The sequence below is a fragment of the Epinephelus fuscoguttatus genome, linkage group LG15, assembly GCF_011397635.1.
Source record: "Epinephelus fuscoguttatus linkage group LG15, E.fuscoguttatus.final_Chr_v1".
NCBI classification, from domain to species: Eukaryota; Metazoa; Chordata; class Actinopteri; order Perciformes; family Serranidae; genus Epinephelus; species Epinephelus fuscoguttatus.
This window is the reverse complement of record NC_064766.1, coordinates 32,707,788-32,725,314: the sequence shown is the minus strand read 5'-3', so window position 1 is coordinate 32,725,314 and position 17,527 is coordinate 32,707,788. Positions and strand designations below refer to the sequence as shown.

Genomic DNA, 17,527 nt, shown 5'->3' with positions numbered 1-17,527 from the left:
CCCCCCTGTGTCTTGTCATCCCTGAATATTTAGATGGATCTGATGACAAGACAGAGGCTGTCATGTGTTTTGGAGAATATAGGCCTAATTTTGCATCATAAAAACAACTGATTCTTATTTGTCAATACAGCTGATCCCTCCCTCTGTCTCAGCTCATCCCAGCTCCCTCTCCTTCTATCCCTTTCTGTTTTCATAGACGCGTGTGCGCACAAACATATGCCCTCGTGCACTGTCACCCTAATTGGGACAATGTTCTGCTTGCCAGTTGTCACAATCCCCAGATGTGATCTGGCAAACGCTGCTCAGTTTTGTGTTGTGGCTGTGCGTGCGGTGCACCGTCAGCAGAGGGCGCCATTATAACATATACACATACACACGCGCACGCAAGCACGCACACGCGCACATACACACTTCTTGCCCAGCTAGCTGTAACCGGCTAGCTAGTCTGTTGTCGAGTTGACACCCTCCCAAAACCTCGGCAGCAGCTAAGCTGCACAGTCGACATGGCAAGAAAATATCGCAACTATTTCCTAAAGAAAGATGAAGATCTTCCAAGTCTTTTGGAATGAGTGAGTAGTATCGACAATAATTGTATATTTGTCCCGGTGGAAGGTGGCGGTAGACGTTGCACGTTTTGTTTTAGGCACATTTATGACGCATAGCTATGGTTAGTTGTTGCTAACACGAAAGGTAGCTAGCTGACAAGCTAACGGCTAACAGAGGGAGGAGTATGGTTTGTTCACTAGGCTGTTAGCCTTCTGTGCTCAGGCGAGTAATTACGAGAAGAGTATTTGTGTTAGCTGCCTCTCTAAATGCGGCGAAAACACGATCCTAGCGTGAGTCTAAACGTTGTGAAGTCAATTAAATGACCGTGCCTGGCTAAATCGAATACATTTTCAAAGCAGTTGGGTTGCTGGGTAGTTTCAGATGCTAGCGTTACATAATCTCGCTGTTGCAAGTCAAATGGCTCCACTTTTCAGTGTCACTGGTTCTTCTCTAGCTATCGTTTCCTTGACTAATACACGATATGATAATTAATGTTCTCGGCAGTGTGTTTTATTCTTCACCCCTGCTACAATCCGAATAATGACTGTATCACTAATAACCGACAATGAATCTTAGGTTATTACTATTATTTTTTAATCTGACGACGTTTGCTCTCTAGCCATGCTAGCAAACTAGCCACCCTTAGCTTAGCTTGCTAACAGTAAGCTAACGTTACTACAATTAACGTTAGCTAGCCAACGTATTGCCCCATATCAGATAAGACAGTTTAATGTTAACCAAACAGTAAATAAGATTACAGCCACCAGAGTTAACTCGTTGACCAATAATGAGGTTGTCTGTAGCGTAATGGTTTTCAACTCTATTAGCAAACGTTAGCCTCGTATCAAGTTAGATAGCGCAGAGGGACTTGGTTGTTAGCTTCTTCAGGACCCTTTGTCCATAGTCACAGTGGTTACCAGCTCCTCTAAGTAGGCCACACGGCAGTTGTTTTGATCCTTCTCCGTCGCTTGTTTCCTCTGTATCCTACAAATATGTGCGGTGTCATGTCGTTTTTGTTGTTGTTTTTTTGTTTTGTGTTGCGACCGAACACCACATACCGGCCAGCAATCAAAGCCAAATAGACTTGAAATTATAGATTTTGTCATTTTAGTGGAGCAGTGTATCAGCAGTCCCACGAGAAACCTATTTTGTCATCCCATTAGCTTTAATGCATTTTTCAGATACAGTTGCACTCATAACACAGCACAGCCATGTTTTGTTACCGCACTTAGATGCTGTTTTGAATGTACGATATAAAGGACGAACAAGCTACTTTTTGACTTGTATGCAAAACGGTTTTAATTGATAAATGTTTGCGCAATTTTAACTCTCTTTCTCTTTCTCTTTTCCAGTATTCATCACGCGATGTGATCCAAAATCCACAATGTGTGAGGACATTTAAGAACAATTGAGTTCGGAAGAAAAAATCTTGATTCCAGTGGAATCTTCCATATATATATATTATTATTATTATTAGATTTTTTTCTGTGTTAAAGCTTACATATATTTACACACCCTCGTCCCATCAACATATAACCATGCCAGTGCAAGCACCACAATGGACCGAGTTCCTGCTGTGCCCAATCTGCACACAGACATTTGAGGAGACTGTTCGCAGGCCCATCAGCTTGGGCTGTGGACATACTGTCTGCAAGATGTGCCTGAACAAGTTGCACCGAAAGGCCTGTCCCTTTGACCAGACAGCCATTAGTACAGACATTGAGCAGCTACCTGTCAACACAGCCCTGTTGCAGCTGGTGGGAGGCCAGGTAAGAGTCTTGTTTGTGTTTGTACACTTATTTGGAAATTCATGAGAGAGATCCTGTGTTGACAACATTCATGCAGGGCCCTTACTGATGTAACCCTGTGATGAAGGATAATCACTTATGGATGTGTTTGAGTAGTGGAGCATTTTAAGTTACCATTCTTGTCTTGACAGTATAAAGTTTCCAGTAATTGCCATTTAGGTATTATATTAGAGCGTTAGGCACGGGCTATTACATGATGCACATAGCTTGGAGATTCCTGTATGAGTCATACTCCAATCATTGAGCAATGGCTTTAAATCTGCTGGTTTACTGAATGCTGGCACAATCAGTGATGCTATATTTCTCTGAGGCGGTGTTTGACTGACAGGGTGAGGCAGAGCTAATGGTGTTTTGGCTTTGTGGCAAAGTTTCCAGATATACTGTGTAATGATGGGTGAGGTCAGTGTATCAACTATGAGCTTGTTGAGTGTTTGACATAAAGCAACAACTGTGATGTCTTGTCTCTTAGCTGAGTGCCTGGCATATTTTCATCTTTGTTTGCATTACCGTAATCTTATCTGTGCTTCTACGGATTAGTCGGGTACAATGTACAATCAAAAGAATATCACAGATAAAAATAGAAGTTATTATTATAGTTCTGTACCATTGTCGTTCATGAAAATGACCTAATTTATCATAGATAATGCCCCAGAGCTGCAAATTGTTTTGGTCACTATCAAAGCAAAGGGTCTAAAGTGAAGATGGTATAATGATGGTTTCTTGATAGTTTCGCTGGATCCCAGATGGCTATTTAAATCGGCCATTGCAAAGCTTGGAAAGTGTGCCTGCTCCAAAGTGTGATATCGCACAGCCTGAGCGTGAAAATACAAACATGATGAGAAGTGCTTCTTATCAGTGTCACTGTTCTCTTTCAAATAGTGTTTATTAGCATTGTCTGGGATAGGTGCATTTCAACAAGCTATAATGTACAGAGAATAGAACATACGCCTTCAGTGCAATGCACAGATTCTCAAAATGTGAGTTATAGATTTTTCTGTCAGTCATATTTCCTTGATCTGATTGTAGTGTAAGAAAGGTCCGGGGAAAACAAGACTATTAGTGAAGCACACTCTAGTAGTCACCATGTGTCTAATGGGATAATAAGGGAGTTGTTACAAAAGAGCTTCTAAGGACACGGTAGTTGCATGACGTGTTTCACTGCACTTGACAGATCAGTATAAATAAAGGGATGGCCTTTATTCTACATTTCTGGCTTTTGTTTCAGTCGATAGTATGTGCTGACTAGAGACTGTAGAGTTTTACAACCCAAACACCATTTCACTTTGTCACTTCTCTGCCCAGATACATTCTGCTTATACACACAAAGAGATATTTTAATATGAATTGACACACCCTAGTTGTGTTTGGCTGTTTAAGCCAATGAATTAGACAGTGAATCGAGCTGGTGATTATCTGTTCCACTACACACACTACATAATTGTTGGGATATGATTGTACTAAAAGACTTCAGCTATTGCTATGGGTTGTCCTAATTCTTTTCCTCTGTGTGTCATGCCGCAGGTTCCTAAGGCTCAGCCAGTTGCCTTGATTACCAGTCCAGAGGACTCGCAGCATTATGAGGAGGCCAGGCAGTGTGTGGAGGAGCTGGCCCTCTACCTCAAACCTCTCAGTAACACCAGAGGTGCTTAACATACACACACACAAACACATGCTTGTTACCTTTGTGGTTTGGTTTACCTTTATCATGATCTGTTGACACTAGTGCTGCCTTTAAGTGAAACATGGGAAATCCAGTACTCAATATTCTTGGCATTGAAGTTGTTTCAGATGTGAAAATCCTGCTTCTGGGTAAATGATGATGGACGTTGCCTTGTTCTCTTTTCAGAAATGTTTGTTTGCATGTCAGTGTCATGAAAGGAACAAGAAAGGGGTAGAAAACAAATAATTTGCAGAAACAAAGATTTTATATTTGTTTAAAAATGTAATCAGTAATTTCCAAAGGGAATAACATTTTAGACATCACTAGGTCATTAAATCAGTTTGTTCAGTTATAAAATCACATTAAAACTGCAGTAAATGTACTGTTTACATTCGTGCTGCAAATTTTAAGCAATTTCCTCAATTCATCATTGGCCACGGTAATAATTAGATGTCCCAGATTGATTGATTGATTAATAGAGAGAAATAGAGATTGCTTGATTAACCTTAAAACTATTGGATCAAAATATATTTGTCACTGAAACTGATGAAATGGGCTTTTTAACAGCATAATTCAGGTAAATTTGGTATTGTAGTATATTTGAATATAAGGAAATTGTTTGAAACGCTAAATCCTATGTACCTAAACATACACTCCTTTTATTAAAAAACAGTTAATTTAAAATGTATCAATCCCTGACAAACCTGCTTGAATGTTAAGTATTATTCCATGTGCGTTTATTTTGTAGGCAAGGAAATGTATATTAATATGTAGCTTACGGTATATTAACACGTCTCTTTTGTTTGCGTTTTACCCAAAATTAAACATTTTTCAACTCTTGGATTTATGTGATGTTACTGCAAGAGAGGACTTTTCAAAGGGGAAGTAGCCATGTTTAATTCTTTCGATGTAGACGTGCAACTACATCCTCCAAAATGATCATAAAGTTGAACCAGCAGCTCTCTGAAACAGTTAACAACTAAACATCACACCCTTTGTAAAGGTAGGATTTATTGCAGGGCCATTGTATTTGGCTGTATTAGTTTTAAGTTGGTATCTTAGTATATGTCCCTTGGGTTTACCAGTTGTTATGTCTAATCTCTCACCAGGTGTGGGTCTGAGCAGCACGGCCCAGAGCATGCTGAGTCGACCCATGCAGAGGAAACTAGTAACTCTGGTCCACTGCCAGCTGGTGGAGGAGGAGGGCCGAGTGAGAGCCATGAGAGCTGCCCGCTCTCTGGGTGAGCGAACCGTCACAGAACTCATCTTGCAGCACCAGAATCCACAGCAGCTCTCCTCCAATCTGTGGGCCGCCGTGCGTGCGCGAGGATGTCAGTTTCTAGGCCCAGGTAGGTAGTTTCCATCACCTGCAAAGTGAGACAAGCACATTAAGAAGAAGCATTTTGTATTTCCTCTGTAAATTTTGGCTTTTGGCAGTCCACTTTTACTCATGGTTTTTATGTTTGTGTCCCCCCCCCACCCCAGCCATGCAGGAGGAAGCTCTAAAGTTGGTCCTTCTCGCTCTAGAGGATGGCTCTGCACTGTCCAGGAAGGTGTTGGTTCTTTTTGTAGTCCAGAGGCTTGAGCCACGCTTCCCACAGGCCTCTAAGACTAGCATAGGCCATGTGGTGCAGCTCCTCTACCGGGCCTCCTGCTTCAAGGTACGTCACTGACCGAGAGCCAGAAGAACTTTTCAAACATTTTTAAAAATGTTGTTGCAATACATCGTGTGGTGCTGCTCCACAGCAGGGCCTATTGCCTAAATACTCGAGCAAATATTGTTTAGTGTAGTTCCCCAGTGGAGATTTTATGTTTCCTGTCAGCCATCAATATGTTGTGCAATTCATAAAAAGCTCTCTACAGAAGGAGCCAAACACTCTTTCCTTCTTTCTCTCTGACTACCTAGGTGACCAAACGTGATGAAGACTCATCCCTGATGCAGCTGAAAGAGGAGTTCCGTACTTATGAGGCTCTGCGGCGTGAGCACGACTCTCAGATAGTTCAGATTGCCATGGAGGGTGGGCTGCGCATCGCACCTGACCAGTGGTCCTCTCTGTTATATGGAGATCAATCTCACAAGTCACACATGCAGTCTATCATAGATAAGGTGGGTGAGAGAAGTGAATGAGTTTTGTCTGCTGTCTCTAAGCTCCTTATTTTAAAGCATGTCCTCACATAAATCTGGCATAAATGTACCAACGCATTTACTTAACTGTTTCTGACATAGCTGCAGACCCCAGCGTCTTTTGCTCAGAGTGTCCAGGAGCTGACGATTGCGCTACAGAGGACTGGAGACCCAGCCAACCTCAACAGGCTGCGGCCCCACCTAGAACTACTGGCCAACATTGATCCAAGTCCTGGTAAGAAACACACACACTTCAAGAGTCTTGGTTTTGTAGTAACTTAAGGAGTATGTCAATTACATTCAGTGTCACAGGTTGGAATCCAAACAGTGACCTTTGCATCTTCTCAACCTTCTCTCTGTGACAGCTTTTATATTATCCCGGTATATCTTGTCTAACAAGTTCGGTTTTAAAACAAGCAGTTATATATTCGGATATGTCTTGGCTAGACTCTAGATGTTGCATTACAGTTAAACTTAAAACTTGTTCCCTATATATTAGATTTATTTGTGGGGTTCCCATAAGAAACTTTGTGTTTTAGTATGAGACAAATAATTACTGTGAATTTAAGTCTGTTTTTCTCATCTCCGTTTGTTTCCCCAGATGCTCCCCCTCCCACATGGGAGCAGCTTGAGAAAGGGTTAGTAGCAGTCAAAACAGTGGTGCATGGCCTGGTGGACTTCATCCAGAACCACAGCAAGAAGGGAGCTGACCCTCAACAGGTCAGTTTATCCATTGGACCACAAAAAGAGCTGGTTCCCTTTGGTGTATGTTGCTTAAATCCAAGTTACACACATGGGAGATCCTACCATCATCAGAATGTTGTTCATCACTTGTAGAAATACAAGACAAGCTGTTAGTATCACCTAGCTCTGACTGTAATGTTAAATATCACTGCTATTGAGTGCTAAGTTCTGCTTGTCGTTGAGCTAGGCAACATCCTTTAATCAGGTTCTACCATAATATCACAAACAGTTGTGTTCTCCATTTCAATAACACTTGCTGTCTCCCTTCAGCCTCCTCAGCACAGCAAGTACAAGACATACATGTGTCGTGACATGAAGCAGAAGGGAGGCTGTCCTCGTGGAGCCAGCTGCACCTTTGCTCATTCTCAGGAAGAACTGGAGAAGTGAGTCTGACAAATAATATGTAGCATTTAAATCAGATGTTGCAGTCGAAATGAAACTGTTTCCCACAACCCAGCATTTCTTATACATTTTGCACTGTGTTGTATGTTTCCCAGGTATCGTAAGATGAATAAGCGTCTGGCAGCTCGCCTCCCTGGCTCTGGAGGGCTCATGCCAGATGAGGGCCTTCCTCTTGATGTAGCAGTGACCCGAAAGCCTTCACCCCTCACAAACGGCAGTGGTGGACCCTCTTTGCCCCAGCTCATTGCCCGCGGCACCGACACAGTCCCATATGAACTGTTGCGCAAACCCATGAAGATGGACGGAGGGAGTCCCAGTGCCCCAGGATCACCTCCTGATCCGTGAGTATAGGATTTTCTCTTCATTGTATTGATTGGCAACCAAAGAATAGGCAACTGCATGCCACGAAGTCAACAGAGTTCCCCTCTGATGGACACCAGCTGATTGCAGTTTTTCTTCTCTCCTGTTATGAATTACATTACCTGGAGGATATTTCACAGAGCAGGGTTACACCCAGGCCACACTGCCTGCTTAAGCGGTGCATGGCGGCTACCTTGCTAAACACGCCTGCAGTGTTTACACAGACAGTATTGCTGCTGCTGTTCTGTGGCAGAGCTGCCTGCTGCTATGATTACTGTATTTCCTCAATCAACTCCACTCATTTATGGAGCCATGCAGTGATACTGTCCACAGAACATTGTCAAAGGGCTTTTATTTTATTATGGAAACAGGAAGTGTTAAGTTAGAAATTAATATTAATATTTTTTCAAGTGCTGATACCTCCTCTTACTTGAGCATTTATTAAGATTGTATGTGTATGCACAATCAGCCTTTCTATCAGTTCAAATTGTTCACAGCTCTGCCAAGTGCAAACACTGGACTGTATTGAGTCGCTATAGGTCACTGTTGACACATGGTGTGTCAGTCTGCAGAGGAGAGGGAGCATATCATTGTTGAATCTATAGAATAATATTTGAAAGACAGGTGTAGGACGGAAGAAACCTGTCTGCAGGTTGATGATTACTCAGTAGGTAACATTGCAGACTCTGGGAACTCTATGGCATGTAGTAGTTATTAATTGACATACTTGTATGAATCATTTACTATCAGCCTGTTGTGTTTTCTTTAATTCATTCATTTACATTTATTCCCACAGCCTGGACCCTGTGCTGACCAAACCTGGTATGCCTTTGCCACCTCATGCCATGGCCCACCCAAGGATGCCAGTGGACCACCTCTCTGGGGTGAAGCACATGCCTGTGGTAGCCAGAGGTTCACCGGTGTACCCCCAGCCACAGCTCCCTGAGATGTGCTACGACACTCGCCCACCACCTTCTGCTTCTCAATATGAGCCCCCACAGTACCCCACAGGTAGGGTGGAGTAAACTGAATGATACATAGTGGGCCTCTGTGTGTGTGACTGACGAAACACGTAAATAATTTAGGGAAGTGATGCTAATAATTATTTGCTATTTATTCCTCAGGGTACCCGTACCAACAGCCACCACAGTACGTCCCTCGAGATTACATGCGTAACCCTCCTCCCCCCAGTGAGTCAGGACCACCTTACCAGGACCCCTACCCTGGCTACGGCCCTCCAGAGCGCTCCTACCAGGCCCCTCACTCTGGTCCACCTTTCTCTTACCCTCACCCTCCTCACCATGACCGAGGTCGCCACGGGACCTACACTGGCCCACCACCTCCCCCACAGCCTTACCCATCACAGAGGGATGGCCTGGTCAGAATGAGTCCCGCACCTCTGGATATTCCCCCACAATCAGCAGGACAGGCTAACTCGCTTTACCACCAGGAGCCCAGTACCCGTGATAGATACCCACCAGATGGCTACTACACACCCAGTACCCAGCCTCCACCAATGAGGACTTACGTCAGGGTGAGTTTGTTTGGATTGTTCTTTATTTTAGCTGTTTGCCTTTAACACTTTGCGATGCCAGCCTTGTTTCAAACACTAAAATAAATGCTATCAGTTCACCAGTAACATTTCTCTGTGTGTGTCTTAGGGGCCATCATATAGTGGTTCACAGCCCAGCCTGGACTACCTGCACCGACGTCGACAGGAGCTGTTATCCCAGCTGGAGGAAAGGAAGGTCATCTCCCCTCCTCCATTCGCTGCCTCCCCCACTCTGCCTCATCCCTTCCCCAGCGACTACCCCCCAGAGGTTAGCACTATGGGAATTTCATACGCCCCTGACACTGTTAAAATCATGATTTTAATATATAAAAACTATGAGTACACATTAGTATTAGTGACAGCACTCTCTCTCTGTATGTTCTGTGCCTGCAGTATGGCGAGGAGAGCTCCAAAACCATGGTGAAATGCAGAGAGCCTGACTATGCAGGGCAGTACTCTCCCTGGTCTTGTGAGACCATCGGCTCCTACATTGGCACAAAGGACGCCAAACCCAAAGACGTTATGGTGCCTGGTACCATGGACATGATGGTGAGTTCAGATGGATAACCCTGTTAGTAACCATGTCAGTATTTTCCCATTCAGGGTTGGAAAATTATACATTGTTGTGATACCTTCTGGTCAGTTGCTTGATTTTTTGGTCTGTATGCTCCTGTCCGACCAGATTTTCTTCTGTCAAACAATCTCTGGAAGGCCATGCATCCACCAATAGCGTTTTTTTCCCCAGTTAATAACACCAGGCACTTTTCTATAACACCAGCTGGGAACACTAGAGCGCTTGGGAGGTGCAAAGGCTTTTCAGCTGAGACGCTTTAGTTGTTTCTGGTTGCTATGATACTGAATATCCATTGCAGTATAAAAGTCTATGTGGCCAACAGTGTCAAATTCTACTCATTGTTGTTTAGTGATGTGACATTTGGTCTTTGTGGTATTTGTCCCGCCCTTCCTCCACTGTGATTGGACGGCTGGCTAAAAAATGACCGTCAGGAGCACAGGGTTTTACCCAAAATTCAACATTTTCAACACTCGGCAACCAGAAAAAAAACACCAAACGTGCAATTCTCAGTAGAGAATAGATGCTCGTTGCCTCATCAAGCTGCTGGCGTTTGTAGCATCATGTAAATATTCAGCGCTCCCACTACAACAAATTCAAAAGACTGGCCTCAGGAAAAAAAACACGGGTGGACACACAACTTTATAAGTTAGAGTACAATCAGTGCAGTGTGGCCAATGTAGTTAATCTAGAGATTATGTACATTTTTGTTCCAGTAACCAATTGTAGGTTGAAGACTTTTTTTCTGATCGACAGCTCGACATTGTAGCTCTGTCTTCAAAGATTCAGTGTTGATGGACAAATTTTTCTGTGAAATATAATCAGTGCGAGTTACTGAGGTATTTGATCTTGTTTGAACTTGCCTCTTTCTCAAAACTCTATCCTAACCTATTCTGTATTCCTTTCTGTTTCTCTTTGACTGTCAGAACGCAGAGGCTAAGGGTCTGAGGGAACCGTCTCTGGAGGCTCCTCGGAGGGGTGCAGAAGTCAAAGATGATGACCCCATTATCCCTTTTGGCCCCCAGCCCACTGTGTCGCGCTTCGGGGCCATCTCCCGCACCTCAAAGACGGGCTACCAGACCACAGGCCCTGTGCAGGCTATGGCATCCACTCCCCAGAACCCAAGCTCTAAACATATGGCCATGCCAGGTGGGAAACCATGTGCAGAACACAGTGGAATTTTTGCAAAAGTTTGTCAAGAAAACATTTCTGACAACTATTTCACCACCTTGCCTACAGCAGAATACACATATGGAAGCCATGTAGGATGGGGTGGAGCGTCATACCCCTCCCACCCAACTGCCGCCTCCACTCAGGGACACTTCAGTGAGCGGTGAGGCCTGCGTTTGGTTTCCTTTCCTTTTTGTTTAATGCTCTTATGATGATAATACTAATCATGCTTTAGGGAAAGTACCAGAACCACAATTATGAAAGTGAAAATTTGTGGTTTATAGTAGTTGTGTACATTTCTTACTGTATTTACTCCTCACAGCCTGCCTATGGCAGAGAGAGAGCAGTTAAAGATTGAGCTGCAGCAGGTCAACCAGCAGATCAACCAACAGACCCAGATGCGAAGCATGGAGGTATGTATGCTCTCTGAGGACCTTCAAAAGGTCTGGAAAGTACAGAATTTGATTTTAAAGAATTCTACAAGATTAATAAGACTAAAAATTGTTCCAGAACTCCAGAGGAGATTATTTAATGTCTTATGTATTTATATCCTTGCTAACATTTAAAATGGACACTTAAAATGACAGTTCTCCAAAAACAGATTTTCCATTTCACGCTTCATTTCTTCTGATGATTGACAGAAATTTCCAAATTGCACACTCAGCCTCTTCACTTCCTGTCTCGCTATTACAGGCTGCCAGTAACTCTTTGCTGCTGCAGCGGGAGGCCAGTGCATTGGCGGGCCAGCCTGTGCAGCCCAGCCAGGGCCAGGCAGCAGCGGCTCAGCAGCAGCAGCAGTCACAACAGCAGCAGCAGCAACAGCCCAAGTGGCCAGCAGGGGGAGTGAGTTCAACAGCTGTCTCCAGTGAACAGCTAAGCCTGGAGCTCCACCAGGTGGAGAGAGAGATCGGCAAGAGGACCCGAGAGATGGCTTTGGTAAGTGCAGGGGTGGGCTGTTGAGCAATAGTAAGGGATGAAACAGTCTAACCATGTGTGCTGAGAGAAGTCAGGGCATGGGGCTAAATAACTGAAGAAAACCAGTAGGTGGGTAACACCATACAGCCAATAAAACATTTTTTAACACCAGGACGAGTGCATATATGCATACAATAACACTTGTAGTAATAAGGGCCGTGGCTCAAGTTTTAAAAGATAATTACTGAGCTGGGTCAACAACATGTCGAGAACAGAATATGCAACTGGGTCCCAACCTGCATCAGGTCCCCCAAAGAAGTTGGTTTTGTGGGTGGTATTTTGTCTTATTTGTTTCTCTTTTACACGGGAAACCTGGCCAAGACTGCAACATACAAAAAGCTACAGCCAAACACTCACACAATAAAAAACATAAACGTTATACAGTAACATGTAGAGATATCAGAACATGTACGCACAATGTCAAGACCCAAGTGACTCATTCTCTTGCATGTTGTGTCTGTCTCAAAACCAGGAAAACCAAGTAGCCCATGATGTTCAGCAGTACAAGATGAAACCTGCAGAGAATGGACAACCAGAGCACAAGACTCAGCTGGAAGAAATCTCCCTGGCTCTTGGGTGGGTATATACCTATCCCCCTAAATATACATGTTTCATCATAAGCCTGCATCTTCCCAGTATTCCTAACATGGGTCTTTTTCTCTGTCTGTAATCAGTGAGGTGTCGAACGGCTCCAGCAGTCTGCAAGAAAGTGCAGTGGGCGGGTCCATGCTGTCACTGACCAATAAGACGTCTGCATTGAGCCTGTGCTCTGACCCAGGTGCCACTGGCTCAGAAATGCAGAAGAATGGTGTCGTCCATTCCTGCTCATAGGCAGTAAACACTTACACACACACACACATGCACACACGCACACACTCAAGATGCTCAATTGAAAAGCATGCACAGGCACACATACACCCATTCTATTTAGAAGATGAGCAGTATCTGCCGTGATATGAATTTTCTTTCTTTTTGTTCTGTGAATGAGCTTTTTTTAATGACTTTCCTTGCCTGGAAACCAGAGCATATGATAACATTTCTCGTGTGTGTTAATTTTTTCTTCTTCTTCTTCTTTTGTTTTGTACTGGGATTATAGATTAACAAGGCTCACAATAGATATATCAGAAGAGAAAATGGTGGTGGTGTTGACAGTTGTATCTTCATTGAGAAAGGACAGGCCTATTCCATCCTTAATAGTCACAAAAAGTCAAGTTGTAGATCGATCCTTCCCGTGTGAGATGTTTGGGTTAGTTGTGCTAGTAAACATGCAGATGAACGGTTATATACAGAGAGGCAGATTAACAAGCACTATCACAGTAACTTCTCTTGCAATCTGACGATCCACGAAGGCGTTGTACGAAACAGCAGGAGTGTGTCACTTGGTACTCAACCCCAGAATCGTAAAAAAAAAAAAAAAAAAGTGATTGCCCAGATGCAGATGGTCTGAGGAGGGAAAAGCAGTATGATATTCCACCAGTATTCAGCTGAGATGCAAGGTGTTCAAGAAATCCCTTTTGCAACACATGCACGTCCTCACCTGCCACAAGAAGTATGATTTTATTAGTGCATTTTATGAACACATCATAAGTCTGTTTCATACTTGAAAGCAGTATATTATATATTTAATTGAAGCATTCTGTTTTAAAGATTGCAACAAGTCTTTTTGATAACAAGCTTTCCACATGTTTTCTATAAGGGAATCTACAGTGTGCTTCTCTCGGTTGTGGTGTGACCTGATGTGGTTTGGTTGCATTCAGTCCTAGCCGATTAAGTTGTGAGATTTTTTCACAGCACGCTCAAAAAATTTGTGTTTTTTTTTATTTTTTGTTTTGGGTGAATGTACACGATCAGGCCAAGAGAGAGTACATCTTTCTGCCTCAGGGTTCAGGTGAACGTCTTTATAACGTAGGGTAAAAAACAAAACGACAAAGGATTTCTCTCCTCAGAGCTTCTCGTCTGGCCACACAAAAGGCCTCCCCATTGGGATTATCTTGTCATTTGTTCTCCTAACTTCTATGAAGTTGCCTTCCCTTGTGTTTTTTTGTTCAATTTTTGTTTTATTTTTTCATGCTTTACGTTGTTACGATTTCGGGGGTGTGGCTTACCTAGTGAAGGCTTTATAGAGCTTAGCTGAACGCGTGTCCTCTTCTCTATCATGGATTCCAAGCAAAACAAAGACTTATCATTTGCAGTCTTAGAACGGAGACTGTTGTAGCGTTTTTAGCTATGCAGTACATTTGAAATCATGTTTACAGCTGAGGAAACAAGTGTTAGTATCTGAGGGGTAACAAAACAAAGATTCAAAACTACCTGTCCGCTGATAGCAGATTTGATAAGTTAGTGTATATCGCATTGAGTGTGTTTAAGCATCTTTATCGGTGAGTATTACAATATTCTGTTCACTGTCACATTTTCCTTCTCACACTTCGATGTCATCATCACCACCATTACCACTAAATTTTCCTCTTTCTCCATCATGTTAATTGTTTACTGCTGACGCTCTACAACAGAGCTCTTTGCCTTTTGTAAACAATTAGCATGATTGGCTACAGTTTCAAAGCTCCGCTGAGAGCGAGTGAGTCCTTGTGTGCGAACGGTTGAGGGAAAGAGACGCTCTGGGTAAAGTCGTTAAACGTCGAGCCTTGGTTTCGGTCAGACGAGGGGCACTGAGACAGTTTTACAAATCCCTGATGACTGATGAGTCAAATAAATACAGACACAAATGTTTTGTGTCTCATCTGGGTTGTTTGATGAGCATCTCTTCCAATTTGTCAGCGCCATGATAGTGGATGTTTGGGTTTTTCCTTTCCCTTTTTTTTTTTTTTTTTTTTTTGGGGTTTTAATTTTTCCTACCACACTTCAAGCCTCTGGCTGCTCCTTGCTACATTTATTGTTTAGGTACACAGCTCACTTATACATATGAGTATGTATACATACATTAATATACTAAAGCACTATTAATGTGCCACCTCTTATTTTACTCGCTCAGCATTTATATTAAATGATCTCTACTTAGAATCAGCAAAATGTTTTTGTTTCTTTTCGTCGTTTGATTTGTTTTCTGTCCACTGGTTGCCAACACAGACTTTATCCTTTCCCAGACGAAGGACCTCTGTGCGCATTGATGTGTGTTCACTTAATCTTTTGTGTTCAAACAAAGATGTTCTTTATAGACTATGCTTCCGAAGAAGACAAAATTCTGTAACTTTGGAAAATTTATGGAGACGTTTTGTGTGTGCTAGATTGTATTGTAGAAAATGTACCCTAAGTTTTTTTTTCCTCAAAGTGTGCTGTACTGGGTGATAGTTTGGAGGTATTACAAAAGTGTTGGGGGTTTTTTCCCACCCCTGCCCCAAAGAGGATATTCAGGAAGTCTCTGATGATAGGTTGGCCTTAAATCCTCTTGCAGTGCTCCTTTACCATGTCTGCTTCAGGAGCATGAGGTGATCTCAAAAATACTAATTAAAACAGAATTGGCATGATTTAGAGTCATACAGATTGACTCTAGTAGACCCCCCCCCACACCATGTTTTGAAAGTAGAACAGCAACATGCAATAATGCAAATCTCTGATTTGAATCAAAAGTGTTTTATTTTTAAGGAAATGTTATTGACCTAGCTTGGTTTGTACTTCTTTTTTTCATTCTTCTTTTTTTTTGTTTCTGCACTAGTTGAGTGAATTTACTGACCTGCAAGTCTTACAGTCTTTAATGCATCATCTGACCTGAGCTACGAGAGAATCTGAGTGACATTGTTCTTCTTTTATGAATATTTACAACAAATTGGCCCGCCAGCGTAATTCTGCTGTTATAATGCCATCAATTGGCAACACATGGTGTTCATTCAATATGTTGTTTCTCACTATCTCTACGTGCAAGTCAACCAAAACTATCACCATGCTGATTCTACGTGATAGGTCCCTGCAGGTCTGAATGAGCCTAAAACGCCTTTAGCTTAGCAGACATACTGACATACAATAACTTATGGGGTGGTTTACTATTAGTAAATAGCAGAGATGTTCATTTCAATCTCCTGTGTGTTTTTGTTTTCTGAGTGGAACTGCTGCCTCTACCCCTCATTTACATAACCAGTTAACCCCTCCACTCCCACCCTTGACCACTGAACTCTGTTACTGCTGTTTGAGGCTCACATTTTATTCCCTGACTTTCTGGGGAAATTCGCAAATGGCTATTTTATATGATTACTCCCTTGTAAAATATCTCTTAAATTAAGGTACAGGTTTGATTTCAGCAAGAAAAAAGAAGTTTTTATATGTATATTATACTCCATTAAGGAATGTCTAGAATTATCTTCCTCCAATGTGGATGTAGCCATTATTACGCCATTTTATGACTTTGTAAGAGAATTCACTGTGTGAAAATTGGTTTGCATTTTTGTATAATACAATCTGCTTTTTTTTCGTTTGATACGAGAGGGAGGTCAAACTGGAAGTTTGAAGAGAGAAAAAAATGAACCTGTGAAATTGAGAAAACAAAGTGTAACTTATGTACAACAGTGATTCTAAGCTGAGGGGAAAAGATTAAATGATATTGCTAACTCTGAGTATCTGTGTCACTGTTTTTATTTCTAACATGTCTTTCTCCCCTTTCTGTAATGATGTAATTCCTGTTTAGGGTGTGGTCAGTACACCTTGACATCAGCGCTGAGTATGGTCAAAGGTGCCAACAGATTTAAACCTAAGATAAGATAACACGTAAGCAACAGTGTTTCAAGTTCATGAAAAACCGAAGTCAACCACATTTTTTTTTATTGGTCAATGGCAACGATTTCAAACCATACTAAACACTGACAAACCTTGAAACTACCACAGAACTGAATTTATTGGCACCTCAGTAACCCACTTTGAGGTTGATAGCTCATGCTAGACCTTGTGAACAGCAGTTGATTAAACAGTCTCAACTCAAGGGTGGCCTTACGCATTTTAAGGGCCTTAATATTTGTTAATTGATAATCGAAAGATCTGCAGTTTGATCCCCAACTCCTCCAGTCCGAATATTTAAGTATACCTACCTGGGCAAGTCACTGAACCCCAAATTGCTCCCGATGACTGTTCCATTTGTATATGTGCAAGCGTGTGAATGGTTACTGAGTAGGAGGTGGCACAATGTGTGGTAGCCTCAGCCACCTGTGTGTGTGTGTGTGTGTGTCTGTGTCTGTGTGTGTCTGTGTGTGAATGGGTGAATGTGACATGCAGTGTAAAAGAGCTTTGAGTGGTCGGAAGTCTAGAAAAGAGCTATACAAGTGCAGTCCCTTTAAGTGACTGACTAATGGAAACTAATTTTTTTTGTCAATTTGAGTAAAGCCATCAAATTTGTGACTCAAGTCTGACTTGAGTCCACACCTGTGCATAATAGACCAGATCCAGAGCAACCTGCAAGGCGAGAGCTCACCTGCGGCCCAGGGCAGTATGGTTGGGGTCATACCAAGTCTGAGTGTGGATTTGACTTGTTGCAAGTGGTATCTTTCTAAAAGACCATTAATGTATAATTATGTAATATGAGCTGTACCTATATGTTTCCTTTCTTATTTCATTTATTTTACAGACATATTTTAACCATTTGCTTTTTTTACACAGCTTGCAGGTAAGTTAGAGA

General features: G+C 42.4%; 1 protein-coding gene across 2 annotated transcripts; it reads left to right on the top strand.

The window, feature by feature from the left end:
• The first annotated feature begins 439 nt into the window (after window positions 1-439).
• On the top strand, window positions 440-16,475 carry rc3h1b (ring finger and CCCH-type domains 1b). 2 transcript variants are annotated; one of them, XM_049598016.1, is made up of 20 exons: window positions 440-569; window positions 1,899-2,315; window positions 3,876-3,996; window positions 5,124-5,363; window positions 5,500-5,675; window positions 5,921-6,121; window positions 6,242-6,374; window positions 6,741-6,859; window positions 7,154-7,266; window positions 7,381-7,626; window positions 8,442-8,656; window positions 8,770-9,179; window positions 9,307-9,465; window positions 9,591-9,746; window positions 10,695-10,917; window positions 11,011-11,101; window positions 11,261-11,351; window positions 11,632-11,874; window positions 12,386-12,489; window positions 12,588-16,475. In XM_049598016.1, exons 2-20 carry the CDS (start codon window positions 2,085-2,087, stop codon window positions 12,742-12,744), a joined length of 3,429 nt encoding a protein of 1,142 aa, XP_049453973.1. In that variant the 5' UTR covers window positions 440-569; window positions 1,899-2,084; the 3' UTR covers window positions 12,745-16,475. The 2 variants fall into 2 exon arrangements, with proteins under 2 accessions (XP_049453973.1, XP_049453971.1); XM_049598014.1 differs by having other exon boundaries at window positions 11,008-11,101.
• The last annotated feature ends 1,052 nt before the right edge of the window (window positions 16,476-17,527 follow it).